General features: G+C 39.0%; 1 protein-coding gene across 1 annotated transcript; it reads right to left on the reverse strand.

The window, feature by feature from the left end:
* Rnf103 (ring finger protein 103) lies at nt 1-19372 on the reverse strand. The gene is made up of 4 exons (XM_063229693.1): nt 19147-19372; nt 16171-16310; nt 7700-7815; nt 1-2011 (listed from the first exon to the last, which is right to left on the reverse strand). The coding sequence occupies exons 1-4, from the start codon at nt 19370-19372 to the stop codon at nt 442-444; spliced, it is 2052 nt and encodes a 683-aa protein (XP_063085763.1). The 3' UTR covers nt 1-441.
* Between the last annotated feature and the right edge of the window lie 931 nt (nt 19373-20303).

Here is a 20303-nt window from a genome sequence, read left to right on the forward strand (position 1 = left end):
TTCTGGTTTTAAAATAATTTATTTCATAGGTCTGTTTAAATTTCATGTCTCAGAGCATACATTATTTAACCAAGAGGTGCTGGACAGAAATTGTAAAAAGGGAGGAAACATTGAAGATAAGAAACCAGCTCAATTCTGTAAGAATTTGATCCTACTTTGTAAAGTTTTGCTAGGATAAATTTCTATCATACTTCTTTTGTGCTTACAAAAAACATTAACTTCTGAATTTCCAATGTTGTAAATAAAATTTTTACAATTAAGTATGCATTCAATTGACACACAAGGCAACCAAATAAATTCAGTCATCAACATTAGCATAATGTGTATTTCTGGTCACTGCACTAACATTAAACTAAACTTCAAACCACAAAAACATGTGACTAACATTAAAAAGGCAAGCTGTAAGGTATCCAAAGCTTATAAAGGACAAATTGCACATGGTTAAGATGGGACATCATTTGACACAGGCTGGTGTGCATATGGCTGCTTTTTCTTGTAAGAAGGCCACCGACAAACAGGGCAACAGTGTCGGCCCCCAGCCAACCACATCACAATGCAATTCTGATGGAACACATGACCACAAGGCAACCCCATCAGCAAACACCCATTTTCAAAATTCTCTAGGCAAACAACACATTCAGTACAGTGCAGCATATCAGCAGGCCAGGTTAGCCAATCAGGTTCCATATCCTCATTGGTGCTGTAGGATCCATAGGACTGCCCCTTCCTTTCATACGGGCTGGTCTGACAATACTTATTGGCACATGAACAAGCCTCAGCCTCACAGTGACTTGCTCTTCCTGAAGAATTGTGAACTATGCTTTGTTTATCTTCAAATGCTTCCTTCTCGCTGCCAGAGGTGTCTGTGTTCTCACTGTCTGAGTCATTTTCAGTATCTTGAGAACCCTCTGACATTTCCTCTTCAGACTGGACTCCAAGACACTTAAATCGCCACATTGGTAAGTTTTTTATATAATCAGTTGGTATCAGAGGGTGAAGCCAAAGGTCAGGGAAAGCTAATCGCTCCAAGAATAAGTCAGGGTCTTCGTCCCAATCAGATTCTACAGGAAAGTTCTGAAAAGAAGCAATCGGGTGGAAGAGGTAGCTGGTGTACCAGTCCCACAGACTTGATAACCATTCTAAGTTATTGGCATTGACTTCATCATGGTTGCTGCGCCGTCTCTTCTTCTCAAAGTAGTCAATTAGTAAACCATGTCCAAGGTACGTACTGAGAAACAGGGCTGGGTGTGATGAATAAAACATCCAGTCTGCCCTAACCCATGAAGCCAGTGTGGTTGTATTGGAATACCGTAGCAACTTTAAGCTGTATTCATAAAAGCTATCTAAGTAAGGGAGCTGTAAAAACCCCAATACAGGCAGCCAGGAAATAATTAATAGGGAATTGTATGTCCCTAAAGTGCTTATGAGTACCACAAATCGTTTGATGGTAGCTCCTTGAGTAATAAATAAGTCCATCCAAGCCATAAGATTAACTAGAACCAAGCTCAAAACAAACAGGTCATTCACTTCAGGTTGTAATGAGCGCAAAAAAGAATCCATGGCCTGAAGGGATATAAATTCACCTGTGTGATTTCCATATCTGTAAATTCCTTCAGGAGTTCTAAGTATGTATGATGGCATGTTATATACACCAATATCTGTCATATAACTCTTGTTGTCCCAATTTTCCACATTAACAAAAATAAATTCAATTCTTCCAGTAAATTTTATACTTAGTGCAGAGAAGAAAGCTGGTGGTTGGTCAAGGTTTGCAAAAAGATATATTTTTACCCAGTACTGATCACTTTTATTCCATTCTTCTTTCAAATGTTCAGCACTGTAAATGGTTTTGATCCGAGAAGCTGCATGAGCAGTTATCCATTTAAAAATGTGCTCTACTTCCACCTTACGTCCACTATACTCTTTCAACATGACCTTCCCTTTAGAAGTACTTGTCTGTGGGACAGACATAATGAGCGTGGATCGTACCCAGCCTCTTCGTCTGCAGTATCTGTAAGAAAGGAAACTGTCAGTGAACAGGTAGGCTGTTGTGAAATTTACCACTCCTGGTAAGTTTAACACCTAAAAAGGACCTCTCCCAAACTACATGATGCCAAATAACCAAAAAGCAGGACCAGTGCTTGGTAACTGTGCAAGAAGAGCAGCAAGCTCTTCTTTGTAGTTTCCTATTTTTATGTTTCTTTTAAAAATTGCTGTAAAGAAAGTATACCTTGAAAAATCTGAGTCAAAGGAATCAGCTAATACTGTATATTGTTTCTTATGTACCTATTACAACACTATGTGCTATAAGATCAAAAAACAAAGGGAAGATAAGTTCTGCTCACAAGAAACTTAAAATCCTATTACAAAGACAAAACCAAAATATAAAACTATATATTTTATTTCTAATGCAAAAGAAGTTAGACAAAGGGAATGTTTGGAATTTGAGCAAGTAAAAACTTCATGAAAAGTTTACATTTTAAAGAATGGTTGAAATTCAGAGGGGCAGAGTACAGAGAAACAAACTGATTATCCTACATGTCGAATCCATGAATTGGTGCAAAGTCCCTGAGGGTAGATGACATGCTGTACCATTTATCAACTGTTACATAAAGTGTCTCCCAAAGACCCACATATTGGGCAATGCAGCAGTGTTCCGAGGTGGGGCTCACAGAGGTGACTGGATCATGAGAATGGTAACTACACCAGTGGGTTAATTCCATGATGAATTCACAGCTAAACAGGTTTATTAGGAATTGGTGCCAGCCTGAATAATTAGGTTACTAGGGACATACCTCTGAAGGGTCTACCTTGTCTCTAGCTCCTTCCTCCCCTTTGGCTCTTTCCCTCCTACTCTTCTCCTTGGCTACCATGTTTGTCTGCCATACTTCTGTTTTGAAGCCAGCTAACCACATACAGAACCCTCTGAAACCACAAGCCAAAACAAACCTTTCTTCCTCTAAGCTCATATGTAGGCATTTGGTCCCAGTGATATGAATTGAGCTAATTCATAACTCAAGCCCTACCACAATGCCTGACAATCACGTACTGTTTCAACCAGTCTGCACGAAGACTAACCCAGAAAAGAGGTACTACAAACCCCATTATTTTATATTCTCTTTTCAATGGAGGCCATGAAGAGGAAACAAAGAAAGTATTCAGTTCAAAGTGATCCTCATTTTAAAGCAGTGCAAATGTAGAAGAATTTAACTAAACTTTAATTCACTAAATTAATTAAAATCTAACTGAAAGTTAAGTTTTAGCTAAGTTAATTAACTAAAATTTAATTTAACTAAATCATTTGTTTAGATTTATTCAGTAGGGCCAAGACACTACATCTTTTGGAAATGGATAGGTTCTTGCTATGAGATTTGAAATATCCATCTCCCTCTAAAGAATCAGGTGATAATAAATACCAAAAATGAAAACAACTGTTTGTACTACCCTTAAGAGGTTTGTTATGAAAACATTCTCTATCCTTTAAAATAAATGTTCTTTTCTAAAACCTGAAAATTTTATGATATATAAAATTACCTCAATAAAGTTATAAAACAGAAAACCATGTGTATACAAATTGTAAATGGATAGTAATGTCTGATTTCTTAATTCAGAATACTGACTTAAAATTCATAGATGTTATGCTTTACTTGACAAGCATAGATTACACTTGTATAAAATTAAATTAGCACCTTATACATTCAAATGATCAGACAGGAAAGTCTTGAATATGTACATAATGTTTTATGGAATATTACTAATTTTACCTCAGAAATTTTGTGGCGTAATTTAGGGTAAATGAACATGTTATATCTTAAAGACAAAATTAGTAATAACCTGGGAAACTAGCTAGTGCCTCAGAATCACAGATTCATGACTCTTAGCTTTTTGTTGAATAGATTCACTCCCTTAGCAAGATACATTCCATCAATATCAATCTTGTTTCAACCAAATAATCTGAAAAATATATATTCCTAAAAGATACAGAAACTTCAAATCCTTTTACACTGTATTTGTCCAACACAAAGAACTCATCGGTATGAATTCTATTTTTATCCTCACCAGAAAACAGCAGTAGGTCAAATGCATATAAATAAGTACCTTACTTTTATCTGTTTCCATACATCATGTATCTTTCAAGTTAAATCCTATTTCCCTTTCATACTGCAAAGAAACCTTTCATACTTATAAACATCAAGTTACTAATATTTATCTAAATACTGAAAATCTAAACAAAGAAATCCAAAACACAAATACAGTATAACATATTAATCTTTTGGTGGGGAAAGGGATGGGGTCTCAAACTTGGGGCAAATCTGCCTCCTAAGTGCTGGCATTACAGGCATGTGCCACCACACCTGATTACCACATTTAATACCACTGCTAAACAGAAATGAGGACTACATGTAATATTTTCCAAGGATATCGTATTATTTTACATCAATATAACAACTTTTGCTGACAATTCAAAAAAGAACTTTTTAAAAGGTCAGACTAAATTAATGAGAACATCATGAAAATATTCTTTAGTTCTTAAGAGTAAACCTATGGAGAACTTACTAAGAGACCTCCTGTAATCTTAGAAAACTTAAAAACATGAGAAATATGGCAGGTGCATTTTGGAATGCCAGTTTCTCGAGTGGCAAGTGGTATTTAAAAAGGTATCTCAGTGTCTGTTTTGGTAGTGCCATTTCACTGGCCTCTGTGGCTTTTCCTACTTATTCCTGGCCCCTGGTAACCTGTCATCCATACCATAAGTCAGTCTAACCTCCTACCTACCACTCGGCTTTTGCAACTGCTACACTCTCGGTCTTCTCTTAACACCATTTAAGCCAACACTGGTCTGCACACATACACATAAAAAACCACCACACCTCCTACTTTCTCCAAAAAGACAGCAGAATGTCGACCTGGCAAGAAAAGCCCTGTGAAATAGATCTCTTGGTTGAGGAATAAGAGAGAGAGCCAAGCAATACCACCCTGTTGGATGTACAGGAAAGAAATTAAACTGCTACCACTGTCAGGGGCAGAAGCTGCTTAGAAATAGTGATCCTAAATGTTCTTAGTGGAGTGAAACATGTCAGGGAAGCAGGAAAGCACCCAAAAAGAGAGACTACAGTCAAAGAAAGCAGTTATGGCCCAAGGATGACCAAGTTTGGCATTTTTTAAAAATCTAAAAACAAAAACAAAAAAATGATTCTATCATTCAATATACAAAAACACTTCCTGAATAATACTATTCTCTGCTCAGCTAGACCTCCACTGAAATTTTGAATGCTCTTCTCCATGCCTTGCACTTTGCTCTTCTATATCTGGTCATTTAAAGAAGAAAAACCAAAAATAACCTGGATTAAGCACAGATTCTATGGCAAGAACAGTTCATCTTCTGGTTGGAAGACTTTCCCCAAGAAGAAACAGGGACACAGCAATGTTGACACTAACTCAGTCACTACATCACTGTACATCACAATCTTCTTGGTGATGAAACTGAAGGAAATGAGAAGTGCTTTGTTGTTTCCTGCTGTGCTGTGGGTGGAACCCAGGGGGGCCTGTACATGATAGACCAGCACTCTGCTGCTGAACGACACCCCCAGTGCAAGGGTTTTTAATAACAAAGAATTAAAACTACAATTAACAACAACAAAACCCAGAACATTAGTCAAAAAGATTTTTTTAAAAAAGATAAGAATGTTGCTATGTAGTTTAGGCTGGTCTTGAACTATGTAGCTTAGGCTGGTCTCAAACTCATGGGGATTTTCCTGACTCAGCCTCATGAATGCTGAGATTATAGGCATGTGTCACCATATCCAGCTTCAAAAAAAGATTTCTTAAGCCATAACTAAGAAGCGGAATTACTTCAAGATGAAGAATGCTGAGAAAAATATTTGGAGGTAGCACGTGTGTACCTCTTTTCCATTCTTCAGTTAGTACAAGTTTTTCAAAATAAAAGCTAGGAAAATTTGCATTAAAATCTACTTAATGGTGACAATTTTGTTTTTTTCAGTACCAGGGATTAAACTCATGACCTTGTACTTGCCATGCAGGCACTTATGCCACTGAGCTAAATCTCTGGCCTATGACATACTGTTTTATAAGATTACACTAAAACTGGGCACAGTGGCGCATGCCTGTAATCCCAGCACTTGGGAGGCTGAGGCAGAATGACTGTTGCAAGTTTTAGCCCAGCATGGGCTACAAAGTGAGCTCAAGGCCAGCCTGAACTGTAGAGTAAGACCTTGTCTCAAAAAGACAACAACAACAAAAAGATTACACTAAAATAACTACTACATCTTTCCTTTTTCCACATTAGGTTATCTTCATTTTATGTTATATTTAATTCTTTGTTGTTACCTAACAATTACAGTATACAAAGTTTCACTTTTATATTTTTAAAACCTGTTTTTGACATTTTCTAATATATTTATAAACTTTAGCGTTTGAAATGTATTAGTTTTACTGATTTTTAAAAAATGAAGCCTGAATATATTTCAGTAAAACAGCATTAATACTGACTTTTAGCTTAACCTGAAAAATATCCAAGTGTCAGCACTATTATTTGTTTCTGTATTGTAATATCATCAGTGGGAAATAAAAAATCTTTCATCAAGACTCGATCTGAGGATAACAGATTCAGTGGTAAGTTCTTTGGGAAATGAAGGACAGAAATCAAAGTTACTTACTTTTCATGAGAACATTAAGCAAAAGCTGTCTTGGATTATTTCAACAAAAAACAATGGGATATGATCAAGATTCTGTGGTGATGATGAGAACAGAAGTTTGAGGGAGATGATAAAACTAAGTATGAGATACGTAGGTAGGTAGATCTCTATATAGACACAGGGCCTTGCTAAGTAGTGCGGGCTGGCCTTGAACTTATTATGTCCCCTAGGCTGGTCTTGAACGTGTAGCAGTCCTTCTGCCTCAGCCTCCCTAGTACTGGGATTAGAGACGTGTACCACCATGCCCACCTGAGATAAATGTTTTTTTACATATGTCGTATGTCTTCTTTGCATGAAACAAAACATGCCAAATGTGCTCATCTTCTATTAAATATTCACCAAATGGATAACTCATTGAACAAAAGAGTGTAATATAATCTGGTGGTACTAAAATAGAAATTAAAAAAAGCATTTCAAAGAATTAATGGAGGGGGCTGGGGATTTAGCGCAGCGGTATAAGCACCTGCCTTGCAAGCAGGCAGTCATGAGTTCGGTCCCCGGTACTGATAAAACAGGAAAAAGACAAAAAAAAAAAAAAGAATTAATGGAATAATAAAACAAAAAATAATGTGACAGACTGTATACCAAAGTACAAAAAAAAAAAATGAAAATGCCTCAAAAAATTTTGTCTAAGAAAACGGGGGAAAAAATAAAACCTGAAACAATAAAAAGTAGTAAAACAAGATTTACATCAGCAGTGACTAGAGCCGTTTCAAAAGTACCAAGACAGAAAAGAAGACAGACTGAGGATACTCTTAGAAAACATCCCACAAAGAACAGAGATGAGCCAGAGAGAAAGAAATCTCAGAAAGCCAATGAGTGCCAGTGTAATAAACACTGCTAATCAAGCACCCGCATAAGTAACAGTGTGCTAAACATTGTAATTTGCTTTTAGTTTAAGCAAGCTTCTAACATCACATTCTTTATTCAACAAGAAGATTCTGACCAGGACTTGAATACTAAGAATTGTCTAATCCACTTACCTGGGATCGCTGGAACAGTTAAAAGTGCCTGTGCGTATCCCAAATCTTGACACTTTCTTTACCATTTTCTCCCAGTGAATTTTTCCCACCAAAGGACTTCTGTCATTTGCTATGACCTATCCCCCAAAAATAAGAAAATAAAAAAAGGAACTTTAATTATTGACCACATATATTCATAGCATAATTTCACTTTTTCAAAAAGGATATTGTTCCCAGTTCTTAATATGGTAATATTTTATGTCAATATTGTAGAAGGAAAAAATATTACAGAAAGGGCAACTGTCCAACTGAAGTCTTCAAACACCAAATACAGTATAACAAATTCCCATATTCTCAGTAACAAAGACAAGGGAATCAAAATAAAAAACCAGTCATGTTCTCCAGCATGTGGCCTTTTCTTTAGAACTAAGTTGCACAGGAAGAAAATGATTCTTAAGAGTCACCTCTCTTTGCTCTGAAAAGAAAATCTTAAACAGTAATCCAAATAAAGCTCCTTAAGAATTATCACAAGTTCAAATTGCACTTTTCTTAAAGCGCAATTACGAAGTCAAGGGTCAACCAAATGTTTTCTATTAAACTATGCTTTGACTAATTCAATACTACTACTACTATGGCTTTTTCCTTTACAGTCATGAAAGATTCCAACAAATAAAAAGAAGAAAAATAGTAATTTTATGTTCTTGAGCCTCTACTTCAAATTTGTAAATAGCTTTCAAACAGGACTGGGAGAACAGACCTTCAAAAATAAGAAAAAAATTCTAAATTGATCTTCAGAAAAAATGGAAACAAAGCATTTGCAAATAAGGAGGGGAAGAAGGGTAGGAGGGAGGGTAGAGGAAGGAGGAATAAAAAGAAGCAAGTATTCATGTATAGGTACAAACTTCCTATAATGAGTATGATTGTTATAGACACCTAAAATGTACCAATAAACCTAGACTAAAAAAAAAATTGATCTTAAAATACACATGTAACAACTTCAATTATAATTGTCATCTGATCTAATAGTTAATACCTTTTCCTCCTTTTTTCCCCTAACCTTCCTGTTTTTTATCTTATTTTATGGAAAAAAAAGGCAAAACAAAATTTCATAGCAAGATAGGAAAATAATACATTGCATATTATTCTCTTTTAAAGTAGATACTTAGAATATCTTTCCAATTTGAATGGAAGAAAAATTTCAAAAATTTAGTAAAAAAACAGTAAATACTAAAAACAAAAACATAAAAATAACTAATAGAATTTCAAGGAAAGCCAAAAATGTCTAAAGTCATCATGAGACTATGTGATATTTTAAGTTCAGGGTTTAGAGGCCAAGTTTATTTTCATAATGCTGTATTCCTGATATGGTACTATTCAATTTAAAATCACAATGCAGTACTGAGGCCCCAATCTTTCTGGCAGGAAGGACTATTTTTATGTTCACAAAGCCTCAGGAAGTAATGTTCCAGGTGGGTTGAGGAATGAACACTAACAATCAATTCCTTGGAGATGAGAGGGTGCAGCTACACCCTCTCAGATGGTAAGTCTAAGGCGGGAGGAACACAGAGGGCACACGGTCATGGCCAAGAGACTCTAAGTTCATTTTACATGTCCACAGATCACTGTCTCTAGTCACCCTTGCTACATGCTACCAGTATATGATTTTCATACTTACAGTGGCTTGCATGTAAATAACAACTGTGATAATAAATACATGTGCATTTAGAATATGAGCAAATGGTTCTTACAGTGCTTTTTAGTGAAAAGAGGTGGTCTCATTGAGGGAGATATGAGTTCTTATGTAAGTATTCCGACAGCTGAGTAATACAGGAAGAGGATATTTGAGACTAAAACTCTTAGATGAAAGCTCCTTTCGAAGAGGTCCACACAGGCTACACTACCCAATTAAGACTCTGGCTTTTGTACTTTTCCTTGGTCCAAAAGTATAAATTTTACCTGGGGAATCAGGAAGACCACGCAGGGCAGGCTTCTTGTCTTTCCCCTCCCCGCTATCACAGAAGAGTCAATTTTTCTTTTGGTCATATTATCAAAGAAATCTTGAATGTACTTTCAGAGTCCTTGAGAGATTAAGAATTGTTGGGGCCACCATATTACCATCCTCCCTGCTCTCAGTCCTTTGTATTACTCCTTTAAGAATTTTTCTCAGACATTTTTCCATTATTGAAACAAGGATGCAAATACTCCAAACATATCAGGTCTGTGTTTCTGACAACTGCTTTGAGAAGCCGAGAGATGTCTTTGTCAGTATAATCATGGCCCTAAGTCTTGGGGAAGATCCTGTTCACCGTACAGGTGTACTTTAGACTTAAAAGAGTGCTAATGTTACAAAAAGGTGGATGAATGAGAGCAGGCTGTTCCCAGGCCCATCCTGGCCTTGCAAAGACAGCAGAAGTGAGTGAAGAGAGCTGTGAAGGTCGCTGGGGCAGGTGTGTGACAATGTTCAATCCCAAGTCTGTCTTCCTCAGCAGCCTGTCCTACTTCCTGCTTTTGAAGAGTTTAAGGATCCCTGACTGAGAGCTGCACAAAAGTGGAAAATCATCTAGACATTACATAAAAGAATTTAATATGATTCTATAGTTATATTTTCACAACTAGAGAAGGTCTAGCACAAATTAATTTTGGTAGAGGTTTAATTAAATGGCCACTATAAAAAGTCACTATTTTCACAAAATAATTCATCTGGCTGAATCATACTAGGAGAGTCCCGGATTTATAGCTTGTATTTTAAAAGAATGCACCACTCCAAGTGGCATCCTCACTGGTCTCCTTAAAGAGAGACCGTCCTAGGAGCTGGGGATTTAGCTCAGTGGCATAAGCGCCTGCCTTGCAAGCAAGCAGTCGTGAGTTCGATCCCTGGTACCGATAAAAAGGAAAAAGACAAAAAAAAGAGAGACCCTCCTTGGAGGTTTGGGAAAGAGGCTGTAGTCTCTGTGGGGAAGAGTTTCAGACTAGAAAAGAATTGGACGAAAGTGGAGCTCTAGTTCCAGGTCTGGAAGAGACTTGGCAAAACAGGCTAGGAATGAAGCAATCTTTCCATCCCCATTCCAGGGCATCTGCCTCTTTAACTGGCATTCCCAAACTGGCTCAGCGTTGTACCCTTTGCAGCTAATGTGGTACCTCATTCATCTGGGTGCTGAATAAATATTTAAACTGTTTGGCTTTTTACAATTTAGTAGTTCATTCTTGTTGCTGTTGATCTCACAGAATCCATAAACGAAAGACTCCACCTTTTTGCTTTTGTTATAACAAAAGTCCCTTCCATAGCAAGCTGCCGTCAACAGTATTCTCTGGATAACACTAGTATAAATAGTACCTCACAGTACAACTGTATCTTAGTGTTCTTGACCCCAGATAGCCATAAAGACATTTAGTTCACTGCATTTAAAAATACTTTGGCTTATTTATTACAGGTGAACTTATTACTAATCAAAACATTGGGAATATCCTTTTAATATTGTTAATCTCACACAATATTATTGAGACTTAAACAGCAGAACTCCTTAGAACAAAAGGAATGTTGTGCTACATTTTCTGTATTTTCCAAATCTAATTTCAACAGGGGGTCTACTTTCAAAACTGTGAGCCAACTTAAGTATATGTATGCAAAGAGTATATAATCATTAAAAGTGGGGATGAGTGATTGGCAAAATAAACATTTTTAATACTCTACTATTCTTACTGGCTTACTTCATGAGTAAATACAAAGTTTTCACCAAAACCTTTTTTTTTTTTTTTTGAGATAGGGTCTTGCTATATAGTTCAGGTTGGCCTTGAACTCACTTTGTAGCCCAGCTGGCCTCAAACTTTCAACAATCCTCCTCAGCCTCCTGAGTGCTGGGATTATATACAGGAGTACGCCACCACACCCAGCCACATGAAAACTTTTATATTAAGTGGTTTGCCATGCCTTTTGCCTCTGAAGAATAAGTAAGTTAGAATTGCCCTAATAAAACTATAGTCTAAGCAAAAAGGCAAATTTAAAGTCAGCCACTAAAAGTTTCAGCCAAACAGTAACTATACTAACACAGTATTTCAGTAAATATTGACCAAAGTTTTCCAGGACTTTATAGTGCTTTTCCGTTACCTTAATCCCAGTCACTTTAGATTCCTTATCACATGACACTGCCAGTGGGGAACAAATATGTCCTCCTTCGAACTATGCTAACAGTCCAAACAAGCGCTGGGGATGTAGCTGTGTTAGAGCACTTGGGAAGCACGCATGAGGCCCTGGGTTCAATCTCTACAACCACAGACACAGCCACAGACAGACACAGACACACAGACACACACCTTCTCTCCTTCACAACCAAAATAGAGAAATACAAATGTTAAGACAATAAGTCCATAAAACCCACATTGTGCATCTACCTGTCTTGTCCAAGTCTTCTATACATGATATCAAGAAGACAAGTAGGGGCAGAATCAAAGAACCTATAAAACCTTAAATAACTAGTAAAAGGTAAACAGATTAGAACAAAGAAGGAAAACTCAGAACGTTAGAAAGAACTGTTAGGAAAACAACTGGTTCTTCATGGATTATATAGTGTTTTACTGGCAAAGAGTCATGTATGTTGTATCATTTTTTTTTTTTTTTGTCTTTTTCCTTTTTATCGGTACCGGGGATCGAACTCATGACTGCCTGCTTGCAAGGCAGGTGCTTATGCCGCTGAGCTAAATCTCTAGCCCTGTATGTTGTATCTTGAAAATTAAAAATAGTTTCATTCACCTCACACAGAGAAGAATATAGGAGATATAGGAAAGCTTGACAGTTTAAAGAATCCTGAACTGGCATCATTGCTCTTAAGAGAGAGGAAAAACAAATTAGTTTATTCTAAAATAAAGAAAAGCTGAGCATACTGGTGCATAGCTATAATCCCAGCACTCTGGGAGGCTGAGGAAGGAGGGCGGCAAGTTCAAGCACAACCCGGACTCCTTAGCAATTTAGCAAAACCCTGTCCAAAATAAAAAATAAAAAAGGACTGAGCATGTAGCTCACCGTGAAGGCCCTGGGTTCAGTCTGTAGTACTATAAAATAAAAAGAAAAGAACCAAATTACTCAAATTATTAAAAATCGAATTCTTGAAAGTTACCCTTTATGGCAGATTAGACTAATATGACCTGTGCTGAAAGAATGACAATCAGAATATTTCTCTTCTGTTTCGAACAGATATGTCCAATTCCAAAAATACTTCAAATCTAAAACACAAAAACAATTCTAGAGCTCAAACCAGGCGTCTGCACTGATCAGCTTAGCTGGTTAGCTTACAGAGCCAAGGATAGGGTTTCAATTTCCCTCCACTGAGTTGTCCTGCCAGAGACTGTTCTTCAGACCAAACCGGCCACTTGACAGATGGAAAGCCACTGGCCTCAAGGGACACAAGCCAGATGGTGATGAGTGCGAACCTTGAGGGTCACCAGGAAAATCAAATGTGTGGCCTATGTCTTTCTCACAGAAAACCAAATAGATAACATTCCATTTTTCTTAGCTGTCTTTCAACTGTTAATACCTACGAGATTTAAAAATATTCTCAGGGACGGGGATTTAGCTCAGCAGCATAAGCACCTGCCTTGAAAGTGCACCGTCCTCAGTTCGATCCCTGGTACCAAAAAATAAAAATAAAAAAAAATTTAAAGAAATATTTTCAAACACACACAATTTAGAGACTAGAATTTATAATGCTAACATTCACTATTATTTCCTCCTCACTTCTTTCAAGTGTCACCTTATAAGAGAATTCCTTGCCATTCTTTGTCTCCTTATCCTGTTCATTTTGTGGCTTAGCACTTTCCACTAAGTGATATTATATCGAATATTCATTTATTTTGTGTCTGCATCTCCAAGCTGGACGGTAGGTGTCTAACAGAGCAAGAACTTAGCCTAGTGTTTGTTCCTGGTAAACTCCTAGGATCTAGAACAGGGCCTGGCACACCCATATTTGCTGATTAAACTTATTCATTCTGTCTCATGTTTAGGGACTTTAATCCATGGATATCTTTAATAAGATATTAAAAAACAGATTGCTAGCCAAGAATACATTGTTAAGTAGTGACTCCAAATGTGTTTCTTGTCTCAGGCAGCACTGAATGTACAAAAGAATTTCTAGGCTTTCGACACATCTCTTCCAAGTTTCAAGATGCATAGTCTTTACCATTTGTTTCCATGGGGTGAATCATGCAGGGGATGAACATTCAGAAATACAAACACAGAGTTCCAGGACAGGCTACTGAACTCAGTAAAAAATCTAAGATTATAGGTATTCCTTGACCAAAGTACTAGAAATAAATTCCAGAGAAAACATGGAACAATTCACTTGGAAATTAAAGTTTTAAAGAAGCTAGACTGTTTTTCAATACCACTGAACAGATTTAAACAAGAATTTGAATGGATAAAGTATATCACTATACACACGTGAGTTCTCCCTTTTCCAAACTTAAAAATTACTGAATTAGATTTTCTAAAGGGCATAAGTTCAAACACGTAGGAAGATTACAATAAAGGAAAGACCACCGATACCAGTGCAGCTCCATGACAGTTCCCCAACCTCCACCCACATAGGCAGCTGACTACAGGGTTAGCTCACCTTCTGTTGTGGTTTATTTAGACGTCCCCCAAAAGCCTCAGGCAGTGAGGGAGGTGGTTCAATCTAGCCTTTATGATTGGTCACTGTCTAGCGCTGGGATTGGCAGTGTGAGTGCTGTATAGCCAGGGGCGGGGTCAGCCTATACCATACAGGAGGAAAAGAGCTATGTTTTCCTGTTTTGCCCTTTTTGCCTCAGTTGCTTGCAGCTGCCATGAACAACTGTCCCTCAGCCACACCACACTGCCTTGGAGCCAGCTGATTACAGACTGAAACCTCCAAAAACTTTAAGATACATACCCTTTCCTTCTGTCATTTTGGGTGTCAGGTATTCTGTCTCCACAATGAGAGAAAAGTAACCAAGACATCTCCTTCTGTGTATTTATTTATTTCAGATCAAGTGCAACTGAAAATCTCTCTATTTAAAATCACACTGCAAATCTGTGATAGTTCCAAGCCTTTCACTAAGGTCTTTGTACTCAAAACCTATTTTTTAGTCTTTGTTCTCTAGAAAGAAATACAAAGAAGCTTAATTTTAATTTTCATACGCTTAAATCAATTTTTGTCCATCTTTGAGTCAAATGACCAGGGTACTGGACTGAAAACATCAATCATCAATCAATCAAGAGACTTAGGATACGATCCTAGTTCAGCATTATTGCCAACTATATCCTATGGCAAGCTCTCAGTGCCTGGGTAAGGGTTAGACTGATGACTCCCAAACTTCATCGATTTATACAGTATGTTCTAAATTTTAGGAACATTCATGCTGTTAACTTATTATGTTACTTTATGTGAAAGCACATTTTAGTCAGGCTTGGTGGTGCATGCCTGTAATCCTAGCACTCAGGAGGCTGAGGCAGGAGGATTGCTGCCAGCTTGAGCTCACTATATAGCTTAAGCTATATAGTGAGACTGTGTTTCAAAAGAAAAGAAAAAGAAAAACAGAAAAAGTGTGAAACTACATTTAAAATATTTAAATAACTTTCTTTTGTGGGGTACTGGGAATCAAAGTCAGGACTTCAAGCTTGCAAGCAGGCACTGCCAATAAGCTAAATCCTCAGCCCTAAAATTTTAAATAACTTTATCTTCCCTCAGAAATATTTAGGAAATTACAATTTAATATAATACAGTATAAATGATTTTAATTTACATTAAAATACATTAATGATAACATGCCCATTCATTTACCAGAAACCATATTTTGAGAAGCACAAAAGATGATTTTTAAGGCCTTTATGGCTCTAAAGTTCTAATATATTATTTAAATCTCACACTTTTGGTATCAAAAGAATAAGAGTCAAAAATTATTTTATTGTTGGGGCTGGGGATTTAGCTCAGTGGCATAAGAACTGCAAGCAGACAGTCGTTAGTTCGATTAAAAAAAAAAAAAATTACTTCATTGTTAGAAGCAAAATAATGAGTTCTCCTCACCACTGTCCCCAAAGCTGCTCCCCTACGGACACAGAATTGGTGATTTACCAAATACACAGACTCCTTTCCTTTTATTTTAGGTTTTTCTCTTAGGCACAAAAATTATTTGAGCCGCCAAACTCAAAACTACTTAAAACCTGACAGAAACAGTACACACAACTGAACAAAAGGAATATGAGTGTGTTTCTCACATGAATGTAGTATAGATCCCACAACTAGAACAGATTTGCCTCTACTGATTCTCAATAAAAAAGTCATCCCCCTTTTCCCAGCTTTCCATTTCCACTCTTCAATATCCATTTATCTCCTAAGGAAGACATTAGCATCTTCCTCTCAGAATTGAGTTATGCCTAAGAAACATAACACAAGTGAACAGAACCGTCACCACCCACGTACTATCTGGGAAAAAGTAATTTCTTTTCAAGGTTCTCAAGTTTAAGAATAATCAGTTTCGGATACCTGAACTAGCCAAATGCCATCTTTTGTGTCTTCTACAAGCTCATAGAAATGCATTTCGCCGCTGAAATTGGTGCTAGAAATAGATTCAGATGCCTCCTCTTCCTTGAGAGCTGAATATAGCTCCCCTTCCATCAAGTCACCTGAAGAAAGGGGGAAAAAAAAAAAAACAGGTAAGACTTAAAAAGTCTCATGCTCCAAACCTGAATGATTGATTCCAATTTATATCACAGTGAATCATGTTATTCCACACTGTAAAGACTACTTGAACATACCTATGTAAGATTCATACATTCAATAAATATGCAGTAAGAACCTACTATATGATAGGGCAAACTGTTTTTTGGTAGTGGGGATTGAACCTATAACCTCTGTTTGCCAGGCAGGCAAGCGTGCCGCTGAGCTCTCAGCCCTGTGATGGGCAAACAGTAAAAAACAGACAAACAAAAAAGAGGCCAGGGGTTTAGCTCAGCAGTGTTAAGTGCCTACTTGGCAAACTTGAGGTTGTGAGTTCCAAAAAAAGAAAGAAAGAAAAAGAAGGTGTAACTCTTAACTCTGAGAATATAGAGCTTATATTCTAGTAGGCTCATCACATAATTTTTTGAGAGAGGGTCTCACTGTATAGTTCAGGCCAGCCTCAAACTTGCAGTAATCCTCCTGCCTCAGCCTCCCAAGTGCTGGAACTATAGGTACCACCACTCCCAGCCATCACATAATGAAAACTATTGCATTTATAGCAGCCATCATAATATTAGTTTTTGTTCTTTTGGTTCTTTGTTGTTTTTTAATGCTCCTTAGGATTGTACCCAGGGAACTCTTGAGCTATATCCCACCCTTTTTCTATTTTTTGAGACAGAGCCTCAATATGTAATCCTGGCAAGTCTTGAACTCACCATGTACCTCAAACTCCCCTTTAACTCTGGGATCCTTCTGCCTTCCCCTTCACAGCACTGAGATTAAGAGGTGTGCTACCAAACTCAGGTAATTTTTCTTTCTTTCTTTCTTTTTTTTTTTTTTTTTGAGATAGCCTCTCACTAAGTTGCCCAGGCTGGCCTTTGGGATCCTCCTGCCTCTGCCTCCCGAGTAACTGGGCAAGTACAACCATATCTAACATCTAATTATTCAGTTTTATGTATGACAAATTTAAGTTTCACCTGATCTTTTAAATAATATGGTTTACAGGGTCTAATGTAAAATATTTATAAATGGGTTAAATGAACTTAAAATAGCAACAGAAGTTAGAATTTTATCAGAAGAATAAATGCCATACTCATATACTGATTTAGAGCAGTTTGTATATTACATTATTTGTAATTTTTGCCACTGTACCACTGAATTCTGAACTATACCACTGTAACAGCAAAACCATTCACAACAAATAAATTTTACAGATAACTTACTGTATCTACACTTTCTGTTCTACAATGGGTGATTGAGTCATATTTTTGTGGGGTGTACATATACTTTGCTTTTATGTAGACTCCTTGTATGTTTGGTATAGCAAGTATTTTTTAAGCCCACAAGAAGGCAACTAGACCTAAAATGAATGTCAAAAAATGTGAGCCAGGCATGATGGGCCATGCCTGTAATCCCAGCACTTGAAGGCTGAGTAGGAGGACTGCCTGGAGTTGGAGACTAGTCTGGGCTACACAGTGAATTCAAGGCCACCCTGAACTACACTGGAAGGTTCTGTCTCAAAAAACTTTAAAAAAAGGGATAAAATTGTTTTACTATGAAAAATGATTTGGCTTTGGCAGGTAAGACACTTCTATTTCTAAACCTAGAAAGTTTATTAGACATCTATTTTACTTTAGATCTTTTTTACTCCTTATTCCCCCTTGCGGTACAATTAAGTCACTCATAAACCAGTCAGCAGACAAGGGGCAAAAATAACACATGATTTTACACTTTATCTAAAGACAAAAGTATCACTTTTGGAGAAAGGGTTCCTTTTCTTCACCTTAGTAATAAGTTATGTGCTACAACCCTTAAGCTACAAATAGGCAAGGGTTAAACTGCTATAGTTTATATTCTTGTCTAGGACACTATGGTATAGGATACTACATAAGGAAAAGAAGGTCTTATAAAAGTCAAGGCTAACAGAATTGAAACAAAAACTATCAGTTTGAACTGCTTCTTACAGCAACCCATCATGCCTTTCTCAGATTACATTCCTCCTTCAGGAAGTACATCTAAACAGCCGGCAATTAAAAAAAAAAAAAATTACATTACTCACCCACCAAACAAATTTACTATAAAGTTTTCCAAGCCATTACATATTGTCATAGTGCTTATTTCAGTCCTATTCATACTTCAAACCATTAAGTGATACAGTATCCCTATGACATATGACCCAAAAAAGTTTACATTCAAAATACAAAAATATTTAAATCGACAAATCTAAGTTCAAAACAAACAAGACAAACATTTACTCCAAGACACCTATTTTCACCTAAGTGCAGGGTACACCCTATCCAGACTTGAAAATCTATGGCCAAAATGCCTCCTTGGTATTGATTATTCTAATGTTTTCGCCTTTGAGCAGCTTATTACGTATAGTGACAATCATGGCTAAGTAGACTCTATTTTGCAGTTCTTCTTTTCCGATGTTTTTGTGAATTTCAACTGATAATGCTTTCCAGTTTGACTTTCCCGAATTTTGAGAAAAATCACCCAATGTAGTTTACTAGATTGTAGCTAAAAAGCTGCACTTTCAAACTGCCATTTAAAAATAACCTTAAAAAAATACCCACATGACGAATAATTTCTGGGCCCCTGTCAAAACTACTAGGATTCAAATACTTGACTTCAGAAAATAACTGGACAAAACAAAGCAAACACAAACACCCATAGGCAGCTTGTCGCGGTCTGCTCAATCTTGCAGGCACTTTCTCTCATTCTGGAGGCGGAGCTAGGTGGATGCAGGTACAGGTCGCCCCCCTGCCCACTTGGGAGGCACCCTGGTAGCCCGACACTCGCCTGACTTTTCCACCAGCTCCCGGACATCCTTCTTCTCGGGCAGTCCCGAGTAGCCCAGTCCCCGGCACTCCAGAATCGTCTTCAGCTTCTTGAAGCTCAGCGCCACCGGATCCACCAGCTGGGTGGCAAAGATGCCGGTCTCATACCACACAATGGCCTCAAAAAACCTGGCCAGGACGAACAGAATCAGAAAATACAGGAGCAAGAAAAAAAGCTTCAGCCACATCTTCCCCGGCGTGTCCTCTCTCTCTCTTGCCTGAGAGCCCGGAAGGTGGAGGTGGAGAGAAGAGACGGGTCGGGTCGGGTCGGGAGGGCAGCGTCGCGCGCGGGCGGCGGTCACCTGCGGGCCATCCCCGTGGCGGGGCAGGGGAACCGCGGTGTCGGTCTGGATGGCCGAGGAAGGGACGACGGTGGCAGAGGCGCAGAGCCTCTTCGTCCCGCCTTCAGATGGCAGGCGAGAAGAACGAAGGAGAAGCGCTCCCAGGGCCCCGACCCCTAAACACCGACCGAGGGGGACGCGGGGGCACGTTTCCCGCGGCCCCCAGGTGGCAGGTCCCGGCCTCCAGCGCCGCGATCGCAGCGGGGGGGCAGCGACCCAACCCGATTCGGTCCACAGGGAGCGCAGGCCCGGAGGCGGCAGCGGTCAGGAGGGCGCGGCGTCTCGCCAGGCCAGGCCCCGGGCCCAGCGCGCCCGGCGCGGGGAGGAGCGGCCGCTGCAGCACCCAGGGCCCAAGCCCCGCCGGCCGCCCCGGCTTGGCGACGAGCGCCAGCGGCGCGGCGGCTCCAGGTTCGCTAGGGCGGCGCCTCCCTCAGGCAGGCGGGCGGGAGGGAGCGTCGCGGTCTCCGCTGAGAGAAACGGTGAGCGAAGTGCCACCGCGCGAGAGATAAAACAGCAAAAATTAGGCCCCGAGAGGACTCCCCGGGCGCCTAAGGGGCTGGGCCGCCTCCGGGCCACGCAGCGCGCGTCCCGTTCCGATGGGCGGCGCAAGTGGCGGCCCCGTCACGGACGCCCCGGCCGCCTCCCCAGGCCGCGACCGTCGCCCCCAGAGCAGGAGATGTGCTGCGGCCGCGGCGGGAGTCGAGACATAACAACTGACGTCGGCGTCGGGGCGGGGCATGGGCGGGGTCTGCGGGGAGCTCCAGCAGGGGCCGGGGGC

This window comes from Cavia porcellus, unplaced genomic scaffold, assembly GCF_034190915.1.
Source record: "Cavia porcellus strain 051 isolate PalLab524CR breed Dunkin Hartley unplaced genomic scaffold, mCavPor4.1 scaffold_18, whole genome shotgun sequence".
NCBI classification, from domain to species: Eukaryota; Metazoa; Chordata; class Mammalia; order Rodentia; family Caviidae; genus Cavia; species Cavia porcellus.